General features: G+C 36.5%; 1 protein-coding gene across 3 annotated transcripts in view; it reads left to right on the plus strand.

Annotated features, from left to right (window-relative positions):
• The window catches only part of SLC4A4 (solute carrier family 4 member 4), a 493,683-nt gene that overhangs the window by 217,952 nt on the left and 261,951 nt on the right, over positions 1 to 13,780 (plus strand). For all 3 annotated transcript variants that reach the window (XM_006142902.2, XM_014585732.2, XM_027769728.1), the window contains one exon: positions 9,886 to 10,021. In XM_006142902.2, coding sequence (XP_006142964.2) covers positions 9,886 to 10,021 — 136 coding nt within the window. The remainder of the gene's footprint in view (positions 1 to 9,885; positions 10,022 to 13,780) is intronic.

The following is a 13,780-nucleotide window of genomic DNA, read 5'->3' on the forward strand; positions in this document are numbered from 1 at the left end:
TCCACACCAAAAAAAAAAAGCTAACAGGACCAGCAGCTGGCATAATGGTTACATTGCTGGACTCCCACATAATTGACCCCAGTTCAAGTCCCAGACCTGGCAGTTTAAAATTCATGCTAGATATGTGTGCCCAAAATCCTGAGAGGAGAACAGAGAAGGGATTGGGGCATAACCATCCCCCTGGAGGGTGATTTCTAGTTTTCTGTCTCTCTGTCTCTCTGGTAAACACACACACCCTATCGCAAAAATCTGTCTTAAAAAAAATAATAAAGCTAAGCAGGGGCCAGCAGGTGGCATGGTGGTTAAGGTGCTTGATTCTACTTGGCCAACTCTGTGGTTCTTGTTTAAACCCGGCAGCCTGAAAAAAAAAAAGAAAACCACTCTGGGTGTGTGTATGTGTATGTCCAAAATTCTGAGAGAAGAATGGAGGAGAAGGGATTGTGACATGGCCATTCCCTTTGGGGGAGGGATTTCTCACTTTCACTATCTATCTGTCTCTCTCCTGTGACTATACACACCCTATGTAAAAAAAAAAAAATCTAAAAAAAATTAAAGAAACTAAGCAGGTTTTGCAATTTTAGAAACAAATTTAAACCTTTTGTTGTAGCTGCCATCACAATAATAATCATGATTTCATTTTCTAAGTTGGGAACTTTAGACATGGACAGATTTATTAACATCTCAAATCTGCAGCTAATAAGTAGCCAAGTTGAGATTCAAACCCAGCCAGTCAGGCATCGTGGTCTATGCCACTAATCTCAGTGTGATGCTGTCTTTTGTATGTAGTTTATGTCTCTAAGTGATCAAAGATTATAGGAAAGGGACCAGCAGTTAGCATAATGGCTATGTCGCTGGACTCCCACGTAGTTGACCGCGGTTCGAGTCCCAGACCCGGTGGCTTAAATTCACGCCGGGCACGTGTGCGTGCGTGCCCAAGATCCCGAGAGGAGAATGGAGGAGAAGGGATTGCGGCATGGCCATCCCCCCTGGGGGATGATTTCTTGCTTTCTGTCTCTCTGTCTGTCTGGCGAGCGCACGCGCCCTATAGCAAAAACCTCTCCAAAAAAAAAAAAAAAAAGATTATAGGAAAAAATGAGTTCCTGACATTCTCTGTTATGAGGACTCACACTTTTCACATATCTTTGTGTTAAAAGTGGTGTTAGTAATTGGGAAGGGTATTTACTGTCACAGAGGATAGGTCCGTATTTACAGCACAGTTGCTATGACCCCTTCTAATTACTGGGAAAAGTTGGGAGAGTAACTTAAAAGAGAAACTTCTACAACAGCAAACTAGTTACGACACATAATTTTGGAATTATTGACTTCTAAAGACTGTTATACTAGGCCTCTACTTATCACTTATGATAGCCAATGCAAGTGTTAAGCAAAGTACTTAGAAAGTTGGAGCTGGAGATAATATTGTGTCCATATTCCATTCCATTTTGTCAAAATCACTGCTGAGTTGCTGTCTAAAATGGGGTGATTTATGTTTTTCTGAATGTGGATTGTCAGAGCACAGAGTAATGCTTTGTGGCTTAGAGCTGGCCAGGGAAGCGTGCTGTCTATGCAGAATTTTTTTTTTTTTTTTTTTTGCTTGTTTCTTTTTTTGTTTTAATGCAGGAGAGACATTTATTCTTCTGTGTGAGAGGTGAGGAGAGACCTATATCCCATCTTTAGAAATGACAAAAACTTAATAGACTTTTGTCTTCTAAAAGCTCATTCTACCTTAGGGATTTTTTTTTTTTTTTGGAGAGGTTTTCACTATAGGGCGTGTGCTCACCAGACAGAGAGAGAGACATAGAGACAGAAAGCGAGAAATCACCCCCCAGGGTGGATGGTCACGCTGCAGTCCCTTCTCCTCCATTCTCCTCTTGGGACCTTGGGCACGCATGCACACGCGCCCAGCATGAGTTTTAAGCCACCGGGTCCGGGACTCGAACCACGGTCAACTATGTGGGAGTCCAGCGACATAGCCATTACGTTAACTACTGATTCCCTACCTTAGGGATCTTTGATGTTGAATGTTTATAAAATGTGAATCAGATTTACGACCGTCAATATCAGGACCACTATGATAAATAAAGTGACTAACCTTTTAGTAGTGTGAACACTTTATTTCTTAAAAACATTGTTTCGAGTCCAAATTCTTCCCATTTCTTCATTTTCATGCCCTTCCTGACCCCCTAAAATAATGAACACATCTCGTTTCTTGGTTGAAAACTCATTGCAAATGTTGTTACACTTGGAATCTGGAATCCTGAAACTTTAGTTTTTGTTTGTTGTTGTTGCTCTAGAGATAATTAAGAAATTTCAAGTCATTATTTTGGATTATAGAAATAAAACATACCCATTGTACCCTTTATCAATATATATTCAGGTACTTAAAGTTCACTAACACTTGTAGGTAGCAAGTATTTTTATTCACTTAACAGTTAATTACTTAGTTAATGTTTATTTCCCCTACTGGCATGTACGTTCAATAAGAACAAAGATGTTTTTGTCAAGTTCTTTGCTTTAACAGAGCCCCAAACAAAGCCTATCGAAAGGATAGAGAGAGTTCAGTAAATATTTGCTGAATAAATACAGGAATGAATTCTACAAGCTTTAGATTTGTAGAAAAGAGAATGAAAGAAAAGGTAAGCCCTAGAAATGAGTTGTGTAACATTTTAAAGATGTGTATACAAGCAGTTCTTGTTTTGCACGGTAGTGCAGGTCCATAAAAATAACCATGAAGTTGAAATTATATGAAGGGGTCCTGATAGTCAATTGGAAAAGTTATACTGTTCTTTGACTTTTAACATTTTTTCTAGTCACTGAACTCTCCCTTGCTGTTGTCTATAAAGATAGAAGGAAGGGAAAATTTTTGTAAAACTAGTACTTATTTATTATTACTATTTTCAAATATTTATTCATTTATGTATCTATTTGATTTTCAAACTGCTGGGTTCAAGACTTGAGACGCTGTCAACCATTGGAAATCCAGAGCCTTAACCACCATACCACCTGCTGGCCCAAACTAGTATTTATTTAATAATCTCTAATTTAAAGTATTAGAAACATTGATCAATGAAATAACCCAGGCATAGAAAAAGGAGAATCACATATTCTCACTCATATGTGGAAACTGAAAACATTTAATCAAAGTAGAGCATAGAATAACGATAACTAAAGGATGGAAAGGATGAGGCAGAAGGGAATATAATGAGCTGTTGGTTAATAGACATCAAATTACAGTTAGATAAGAGGAATAGGGTCTAGTGTTTGATAGCACATTAAGGAAAAAAAAATTTATTGTACATTTCAGAACAGCTAAAAATTTTTGAAAGTTCCCAATTTAGTAATGATAAATATTTGAGATGATCAATATGCCAAGTAACCTGATTCGATGACTACATATTGTGTTAGTTACTGAACATGACACTGTACCTCATAAATGTTGGGTCATTGGAAAAATCATGATGTGTTTTCTATGCAAAAATGTGTCATGACTTTTCCAGTGACCCAATATATACATTATGTATCATTAAAAACAAAAATTGGGACCAGCAGTTGGTGTAATGGCTATGTTGCTGGACTCCCATGTAGTCAACTGCCGTTCGAGTCCTGAACCTGGTGGCTTAAACTTACACCAGGTGCGTGTTCGTGCATGCCCAAGATCCTGAAAGGAAAATAGAGGAGAAGGGATTGAGGTGTGGCCATCCCCTCTGTGGGATGATTTCTCGCTCTCTGTCTCTCTGTCTCTCTCTGTCTTTCTGACGAGTGCATGCACCCTATAGTAAAAACCTCTCAAAAATTTTAATTTTAATGTGTTAGAAACATTGTATTAAAGCAGTTTATCCCTTTGTAAGTTCTTGTAAGTAGTTGGAATAGTGCTTAATTTCCTCCTACTGTACAATTTATAAAATGGAGTGTGGTTTTTTTCCCTTCTATGACTAGAGAAGTTGTTAGTTTTTTTTTTTCTTATGAGCACTAATCGCCACAAATTTCCCTCTTAGACTTGCCTTTGCTGTATCCCAGAGGTTTTAGAGTATAGTATTTTTGTTATTATTTGCTTCAAGAAACGTATAAATATCCTTCTTAATTTCTTTAGTAGATCTGAGTTGTTCAGGAGGATGCTGCTTAATTTCCACATACTTGTGTATTTTCAAAATTTCTTTTGGTCGTTGAATTCAAATTTAACTTTAATATGGTCAGAGAAGATGCTAGGTATAATTTTTATTCTTTTAATTTGTAGAGGCTTATTTTGTGCCCTATTATGTAGTTAGTCTTAGAAAATGTTCCATGTTCTGCTGTAAAAACCGTGTATTGTATTCATTGGATAAAATGTTCTATAAATGTCTGCCAGGTCCATTTGGTTTATCTCATCATTTCACTCCAGTGTCTCTTTGTCTATTTTTTGTGTAGATGGTCAATCCAATTGTGAGGGTGAGTGTTGAAATCTCATATTATCTGTGCCTCCTTTAAGGTCTAATGGTCTTTATTTTATGTATTGGGTGCCTCAATGCTGGGTGCATAAATATTAATAATCATTATATCATCTTGGTGAGTTCATGCCTTTAATACAATATTGACAAGATTTAATACAATATTGAGACCTTCTTGGTCTCTTTTTACAGATATCTTGAAGTCTATTTTGTCTGATATTAGGATGGCAACATCTGCTTTTTTCTGTATATTCTATTTGCATGAAACAACATTTCCCATCTCTTCACTTTCGATCTATGTCTTTACCAGTGAAATGTGTTTTTTACAAACAGCATATTGAGAGCTTTTTAAAAAAAGTTTTTAATGAAACTGTTCATCCAATCACAGTTTTGATTGGGGAGTTTAATCTGTTTACATTATTTATTATTGTTATTATTATTATTTGCCATAGGGTACATGCACTCACTGGAGAGAGATAGAGAGGGAAAGTTAGAAATCACCCTTTCAGGGGATGGCCATACTGTGATCCGTTCTTCTCCATTCTCTTCTTGGGATTTTGGGTGCACACACACACGTGCGCATGCACACACCATGAGTTTCAAACTATTGGGTCCAGGACTCAAAGTTGCCATCTGAGAGCCCACTGACTTAAATGCCATACCACCTGCTGACCCCATGATGTTAATGATATATAAATGTTTTATTTAATTTTTTATTATCATCATAATCTTGTTTATATTACATTGAATTGCATATAACTTTACAGTGTATTACATTACTTTTTCTTTTTCTTTTTTTGGAGAGTTTTTTGCTATAGGGTGCGTGTGCTCGCCAGAAAGACAAAGAGAGATAGAGAGACAGAAAGCGAGAAATCACCCCACCAGGGGGTATGGCCACGCCACAATCCTTTCTCCTCTATTCGCCTCTCGGGATCTTGGGCACGTACTCACACGTGCCCGGCGTAAGTTTAAGCCGCTGGGTCCGTGCTCAAACCGTGGTCAACTACCTGGGAGTCCAGCGACATAGCCATTATGCTTCACTAACGTCCTGTCTCTCTATTGTTCACTTGCTATCTTTCTCTATCCTCTTCTCTTCACTTACCCCATTCCACACTGTCCTATTCTCATTAAGTACCTTCACTGTGTTTATGTCCTCCGAATTTTTGCTCTCTATTATAGAGTGCGGATAGTCGGTATATATTGAGTGGATACATACAATATCTTTCTTTCATAGCCTGGCTTACTTCACTCAGCAATAGATCCTCCATATCTGACCATTTTCTATCAAATTCCAGGGTCTTGTTATTTTTTATGGCTGAGTAGTATTCCATAGAGTATATATACCACACTTTTCCAATCCATTCATCAGTTTGTGGACATTTAGGTTGGTTCCATGTCTTGGCAATTGTGAATAATGCTGCAATAAACATAGATGTGCAAGCACTTTTCTGACTGAGCGTTCTCCTGTCTTTTGGGTAAATACCCAGAAGTGGGATTGCTGGATCAAATGGTAGTTCTATTTGTAGATCTTTGAGGAACCTCCATATTATTCTTCACAGTGGCTAACCAGTTTACATTCCCACCAACAGTGTAGGAGGGTTCCCTTTTCACCACATCCTCGCCAACACTTACCACTTTTTATATTCTTAATCTTTGCCATTCTGACAGGGGTTAGGTGGTATCTCATTGTGGTTTTTATCTGCATCTCCCTTATGAAGAGGGATGTTGACCATTTCCTCATATGCTTTTTGACTGTTTGTATGTCTTCCTTAGAGAGATTTTTGTTCAGCTCATTTTCCTGTCTTTTAATTGGGTTAATCATTTTTTTTTCACATAAGGCACTTGAGTTTCCTGTGTATTCTGGTTATCAGTCCCTTGTCTGAGGCATATTTAACAAAAACATTTTCTCTTTCTGAGGGTTGTCGATTCACATTTGTTACTGTGTCCTTTGCTGTGCAGAAACTTCTTAGTCTGATACAGTCCGACTTGTCTATTGTAGGGATTATTGCCTGTGCTTTGGGAGTCTTATTAAGAAGTCTTTGACTACTCCAATGTCTCTCAGAGTTTCCCCAGCATTTTCCACCAGTAGTTTTATTGTTTGAGGTCTTAGGTTCAGATCTTTGATCTATTTTGAGTTGATTTTTGTTAATAGTGAAAGATGGGGGTTCAGTTTCATCTTTCTGTAGGTGGATACCCAATTTTTCTAGCACTATTTACTGAAGAGGTTTTCCTTTTCCCAATGGATTGACTGATATCCTTTGTCAAAGATCAGTTTTGGGGGTTATTTCTGGGGTCTCTATTCTATTCCATTGGTCCACAAATGATATATAAATTTTCAACTGCCATTTCATTGTTTGATCCCTGATTGTTGTGTGTTTTCTGTTTTTTTTTTTTTCCCTACTGTTGTTTCTCTTTGTTATTTGGTAGATTTCCATAGTTTAAGGGAATGAATAATTTCTCCTTCTTTGCATGGTAGTTGTACTGGTGAGTTTTATAGCTTCATGTGTTTCCATGGTGCTATCCTTCCTCCTTTTGTTTCCAAATATGGTACTCCCTTGAGTATTTCTTGAAGAAGAGCCAGTTCAGTGTTGGTGAATTCCATCAGTTTTTCTTTGTCTCAAAATTATTTTATTTCTCCTTGAAATCTGAAGGGAAGTTTTCCCAGGTCGAGTTTTATAATATGAAGAGATACACATATATATATGTATTTACCAGTGCCGCTAGGACATTATCATGCTTTTTATCACAGCTATTTTAATAAGTTATAAGAAAAGGTCACCTTCACTAAATTCCTCTGACTGAATATCTAGAATTTCTCAAATAGTGAATAGCAGCAGTGGCAACATTCTCATGGACAGCAATGTCCTTTATTGTTTCATTTACATTTGGTACAAATTTCACTTTTAGTGTTATTAATTTTTGGTTTTGGGCCATAGTTCAGGCTTTGATGACCAATCCTCTATTTTGATTATCCACATCATATGTATTTATCACTGGGAAACTAAAAAGCTACATGCTTACACACTTTGCTGTCTGTGCATGAACTGAATAACAACTGTGCCATGACCAGTCACTGGACATATATATATTTTTTTTTTTTTTTGAGAAGTTTTTGCTATAGGGCGCGTAAGCTCACCAGAAAGACAGAGAGAGACAGAGAGATAGAAAGTGAGAAATCACCTCCCCCACCCGGGGGATGGCCACACCAGAATCCCTTCTCCTTCATTCTTCTCTTGGGATCTTGGGCACGCATGCACATGTGCCTGGCGTGAGTTTAAGCCACTCAAACTGTGGTTGGCTACATGAGAGTCCAGCGACATAGCCATTATGCAAACTGCTGGTCCCCTTGTACAGATATTTTGAAAAGTGCCGTCATTGATCAATGATCAATTTCTTAGTTATTGGGTCATTGGGAAAGCCAGGACACATTTTTTACTTAGAAAAATATAGAAAAATACATCATGACTTTCTCGATGACCTAATACATAGTAACTGTGGACTAAAGAGTTAGCAACAAAGTTCGAGCATCATACAGTTGCAGTTAATATACCATGTTAACTGAAATTTAAATTGCATTGTTGTGAGCATAGTGTTATTTAACTAAACTGTGGTAACCAAAATATACATATATCCAGACTTTCTCTTATGGATATATGTGCGTATTTGTCCTTTACTAAAATGGGATTGCTTTAGGTCCATTTTTTAAACATAACTTTATGTAATATGTCTGTCAGAAAATCACAGTAATCTCAACTTCATATTTTATGACTGCATAGTATTTTATTGTAGAATTGCGCCTTACTTTATTTAACCCATTCTCCTTTTGAACATTTAGTTTTTTTCTCAATGAAAAACAATACAGTAGGCTAATTAACGTATTCATCACTCATCAATTTTTATATACACAGATCAAAACATCACGATATTTCCATAAATATATATAATTATGGTTAATTAAAAATAAATGAACGCAAACAAAAACAAAGGTGCGTTAATTACCTCTGTAGCTAAATTTTCGAGATAACTCTTATTTACTTGGAACGAATGTATTTCTAATGAAAGAATTGGTGTTTCACAAGATATTCACACTTAAAACATTTTCATAGCCTTCCAAATTTGGAGATATGTTCCCATTTAGGCTCCTATCAGAGTCATAAATTGGGAGGTGCTGTTGCCCAATTCCTAAACTCTTGTCCACATAGGGTATTATCTTTTTTTTTTTTTTATTATGACTTTAGTCATCTAAATAGGTTAAGCATATATTTTATTTTAATAGTTTGATTACTTGTTAGGTTGAATATTATTTATGGGTTTATTTCCAGCAAATTTTGGTTTGTGAAATTTTATTCTATCTTACTGGGCTGTCAGAAAAACCATGATGCATTTTTACTTAGAAAAGCAGAAAAAATGCATCATGACTTTTCCAACAACACAGTATACTATGGTAGTTTTCAAATAGTCGAGATTTTTCTTGCTTTATTAGGTTGTTTGTGTACATGTATTTTTACAAATTTATATTTAAATAAATGTGTGTGTGTGTTTGTGTATGTGTGTGTAACACACATGCTAGAACTGCATTCACATGTATATACCATTCTTGGTTTTTATCGAGGAATCATAAAGAACATTTTCTTAAACTTAGTTTTATAATATGACCATCAGTATCTAAATGCTTTTCTCTTTCTTTTTTAGAAAGGAAAAATAACCCATGACTTGGGGAAATTCTAGTTAATTTTTCATTACATGATTTTTCAGGAGATGGGGTCAAAAGGAGCTAGTAGGGCATTCAATTATGTGCTTGGGTGTGTTAGAATGTCTATTTTCTTCCTCAGGTGTCCAATGTTTTACTTGAGCTTGTTTTTCAAGTGCATTAAAGTGTGACTAAACATTTTTGGGTACTGCCATTATGTAAAGGAGAGGCCCCATCTTGTTAAATATTCCTTCATCAACTTTGCAGTTAACCAGTTATGGGCAATGAGCAGCCTGCAAAGGCATGGGCTTTGAGCATTGGATAGAGGGAGGGTGGGTGGGAGGCGGGGACCTGGGGGACACTTAGGATTGGGGTGCTCTGTTTCCCCTCCCACTGCTGTATGAAAAAGTAATTGGTTCAAGCCGCTTTCTGTTTAATAATTTTGGATGGGTCACAAGTGGGGAGGGAGAGGACGTTGTGTGGTTGAACCTCAGCTCATCTGAGGGCTAAAGGTTCTTTGTCACACACCACACAGAACTGGAGTGCTGTCCTTCTAGAGAACAGAGATATAGTTGGGACCAAAAGAATAGAGAGAGACTTTAATTTCTTTTTGGCACTTGATAAGGGATAAGAGAAGCTCAGCAAGAAAGATGTCCACTGAAAATGTAGAAGGGAAGCCCAACCACCCTGGGGAGAGAGGAAGATCTCGAAGCTACACTTTCCTCAGGGTTGTACAGCCAGTGTTTAACCACAGTATTTTTACTTCTGCAGTCTCTCCTGCAGCCGAACGCATCCGATTCATCTTGGGAGAGGAGGATGACAGCCCAGCACCCCCTCAGCTCTTCACCGAACTGGACGAGCTGCTGGCCGTGGATGGGCAGGAGATGGAGTGGAAGGAGACAGCCAGGTGAGACGTGGCTGTTCATATGGAGCCCTGACCTGGGGAAACAAGTATAGGGCAAGATAGTTGAGCCTGGGAGCACCTTTCTTTAGCCTTCACATATAAATAACTGATGAGTGTAGTGTTGGTTGGGGTAGGGAATAAAGGATTCTATTTCTACTTTTATTTTGCATTGATGTGGATGCAGGACAGCCTTTGAGTCACTGCTAGATTACCCCTATTTAATTGAGTTCTATTGTTTTAATTCTGATTTTTATAAGCAATTAGAAGAAATCTCAACTTATATGACATTCGATAGTATTTTAGAAATAATAAACTCAAGAACCAAAATATGATAGCCAAGACATATTCATAGTCACCAAATGCCAAGGCATCTTGTGAGATCTTGTCTGACTTATTATCCATTCCTTGCTGGGAGGGGAGTTGTCAAGACAATGATGGTTACCAGAAACTAGCTATTATTTCAAGTAAAAACATGTCATATTTTAAATATTTAGCCAAAAGCAAGTAGAAGGTTCACCTGAATTTGAAGTTTAGAGACCTGAATTTAACTTCTAGACTCTGTCTCTTGTTAGCTACAAGAAAGAGAGTTTCTTAGAACTTTGGTTTTATTATCAACAAAAAGTGGATAATAATGCCTATATGTGTATGCTATATAAAATATTTAGTGTATGTGAACAAATATACAATATATGCAGTATGTATGTATATTTACATACATAGATGTATCTATGGACATAGCTCTGTAAATTGTTTAGCCTTATACAAATTCTCAGGCTTCATTAACTCATGATAACAGAGCTTTTCTTACATATAGATTCAGTAATACAGTCTAGACTGAATCTTCTTCCGTTGACATATAACAATTACGTAATATATAAACTTGGTTATAATGTAGTGGTTGATTTTTCATTGTCATCATTCCATGAAAATACCAGTGCATTTCATTTTCAGAAACAAAATTGTAGGCTATCCTTTTTATAGTCTATAATTTAATTCAAATCAGCCTAATTCAACCAATGTTTTTGAGCAAGCGATGTACAAAAGGCACTGTTTTACGTATTGGGAGTACAGCAATGAGCTCTTACATAGCTCTCTTTATCTTATTGGAATGTTTGAAATAAGTTTAATAGACTATCTTACAATTCAAGGAATGACAAGAACAAAATCATTGTTCTTACGTTGAGTTTAAGAATATAAAGCAAAGATAGGTGCAAGTCTTCTGCTGTGGTTGGGGATGGAAAAGGATTTATGTCTGCTGTTCTGGTTCTACATAGATCATTTTGGAGTCAGAAATAAATGATTTTTATTCTTTTATCACTTGTGAGCAGTAAGAACAGGTGAGCTATAAAGAAGCAATCCTCTAATAGTCTTTCCTTTTCTGAATGAAGGAGCTATTTATTTATTTATATTTTAAAAATGATTTTATTATCTTTTAAATAGTTGTACCTATTTATGAGGTACAGTATGATTTTTCAGTACAGGCATCCAATATGTAATGATTGAATCAGGGCAATGAAATATTTATTATCTCAAGAAGGTTCTTTTGTGAGTTAAAAGAAGAACTTTTATTTTCTGAAGCATAGCTTATACGTTTCTTGGACGGATATGAAAGATTTGTTGCTGAGTGAAGCAAGGTATGGTATGAAAGAGAGACATTGTATGTCTCCACTTAACATAAACTGACTGTTCACAGTGTATGGTAGAGACCGAAAGACTGGAGGACATAAAAGCATTAAAAATTGTTATGTACACTAGAGACAAAGTAGAAGGAGAGTGTGGGAGGGGAAGAGCATAGGGAAGGAAACTTGGGGGAAAAATAGGGAGGTAAGACATTTTGGGATACAGATATGGTTTACCATCTGTTGATGAGGATGTGTATAGTGTTCTTAACTAGGTTGGACTGAGGTATATGTCATGCTAGGTAAAGTCTCTTTACTATCTAAATCATGTATAGTGATTGAATGTATAAATAATAATAATAATAATAATAAATAGGAAAAATAAAGAAAAACAGCTCCAATGCATGTAGTGGAATAAAATAGCAGTCATAAGGTAGGTATACTCCATAATCCTCATGCAAATTTATAGGCCAGTGTGTGATAATTAGTTATCCATGAAGCTCTGTGTGTAATAGAATAAAATAACAGTCATAGGGTAGGTACACTCCATAGTCCTCATTAAAATTTATATGCCAGTGTGTGACAAAAAAAAAATTCATAGTTATGTTATTTGTAATCAAAATGTACTCATCGATTTAAGTGCATTTAAAAAAATTTACTCAGACTTACATTTTATAAGGTTAAGAATTTATTCATATTTTCACAGTTTTAAGTGATATTGAATGTCTTCAACTGTTTGGGATTTTTAAAACTTGGACCAGCAGGTGACATGGTGGTAAAGATGCTGGACTCCCACGTGGCAATTAGAGTCTTGGACTTGGCGGCTTAGAAATCACACTGGGCACGTGTGCATGTGTGTCCAAAATCTCAGGAGAAGAATGGAGGAGAAGGGATTGTGTCCTGGCTATCTCCCCAGGGAGGTGATTTCTCACTTTCCCTCTTACTGTCTTCCTCTGTCTCTCTTCTCTACAGAGAGTGCATACACCCTATGCAAAAACTTGATTCATTTGATAATGGTGGAGAAATTTTGACTTCTCACCACAGATTTCTAGGTGGCTTAGCCTTGTAGAGATAACATACTTTAAAAAAGTTTAGTAAAAACCCATGGTGATTTATCTTCCATGACTTAAACTGTGCTCATGAAAAAAGTCATTAACTCCTGGCCCTCACAGGTGGTATCCGGAAAAGAGACCTAATTTTTCAATATTTTATTTTTCACTTGCCTGGTAATTCTCTGTTAAATAGGTACCTTTAGTGGGTGTATTTGTTTTAACTCTTCTGTTTGACAGCTAATTAATACTTTTTCTTAAATGAGAAAAGCTATTCATAACATATTTCTATGTCCTCCATCTCTAATGACATCTCTTGAAGCTCTTTTACTTTTTGCTCTTTTGGGGTTTCTTCCTCTCTTCCTTCTGAACCAATAACCTCTATGCTAAAAATCCTCTCAGAGTTTAAATACTCTGGTATTTTAGTTTTTAGAGATCATCTGCATTTTCTTCTGCAATAAACCTGAAAGAGATCTACTCACTGTTATTTATTTATCCTTTAGCAACTGAAGCATTAAGTGACATCAGCTTTTATTCTCAGTCCTTAATATTAATTGTATTTGAGACTGTTTAGCTAGTTCATGGAGAAAAAGAAGCCCAGGCATAAATCTTTATACTATCCCCCTGCCAGTCCTACAACACAATTTTAATGAAAAAGTTCTACCAGTCCTTGGGCAGTTTATATGTTGTGGACAGATCTGTTATCAACGGGAGTGATTGTGAAGTGGCCAGTATTATAATTTAGAAGTTATGATCTTTGATCCATTCCTCAAACTATATCAAGAGTTGGCTTTTATTATCCTGTAGGTCTTCTGGGTTTCTTGCTGCATATAATTCATAAAGCATCCTTTGAAAGAAGACTTCCAAAGGAAAAAGTCTTACTAGTATCTTAGCGCTATTTTTCCTTTTCCTTTGATCTGATAGGAAACTACAGGGGTGAATTTACTAGGGGGCCTGAATTAAGGTTTGGGGAGTTTGGTCTAGTCTTGGCCTTTCTGCTTGCTCAAAAGCTATCTTCTGGAGCTTGTGTTTTTCATTCTATCACATGAAGGTCATATTGGATTATGTCCTCTCTAACTTGATCCATATTATAT

Source organism: Tupaia chinensis, unplaced genomic scaffold (genome assembly GCF_000334495.1).
Source record: "Tupaia chinensis unplaced genomic scaffold, TupChi_1.0 Scaffold000086_1, whole genome shotgun sequence".
NCBI lineage: Eukaryota > Metazoa > Chordata > Mammalia > Scandentia > Tupaiidae > Tupaia > Tupaia belangeri.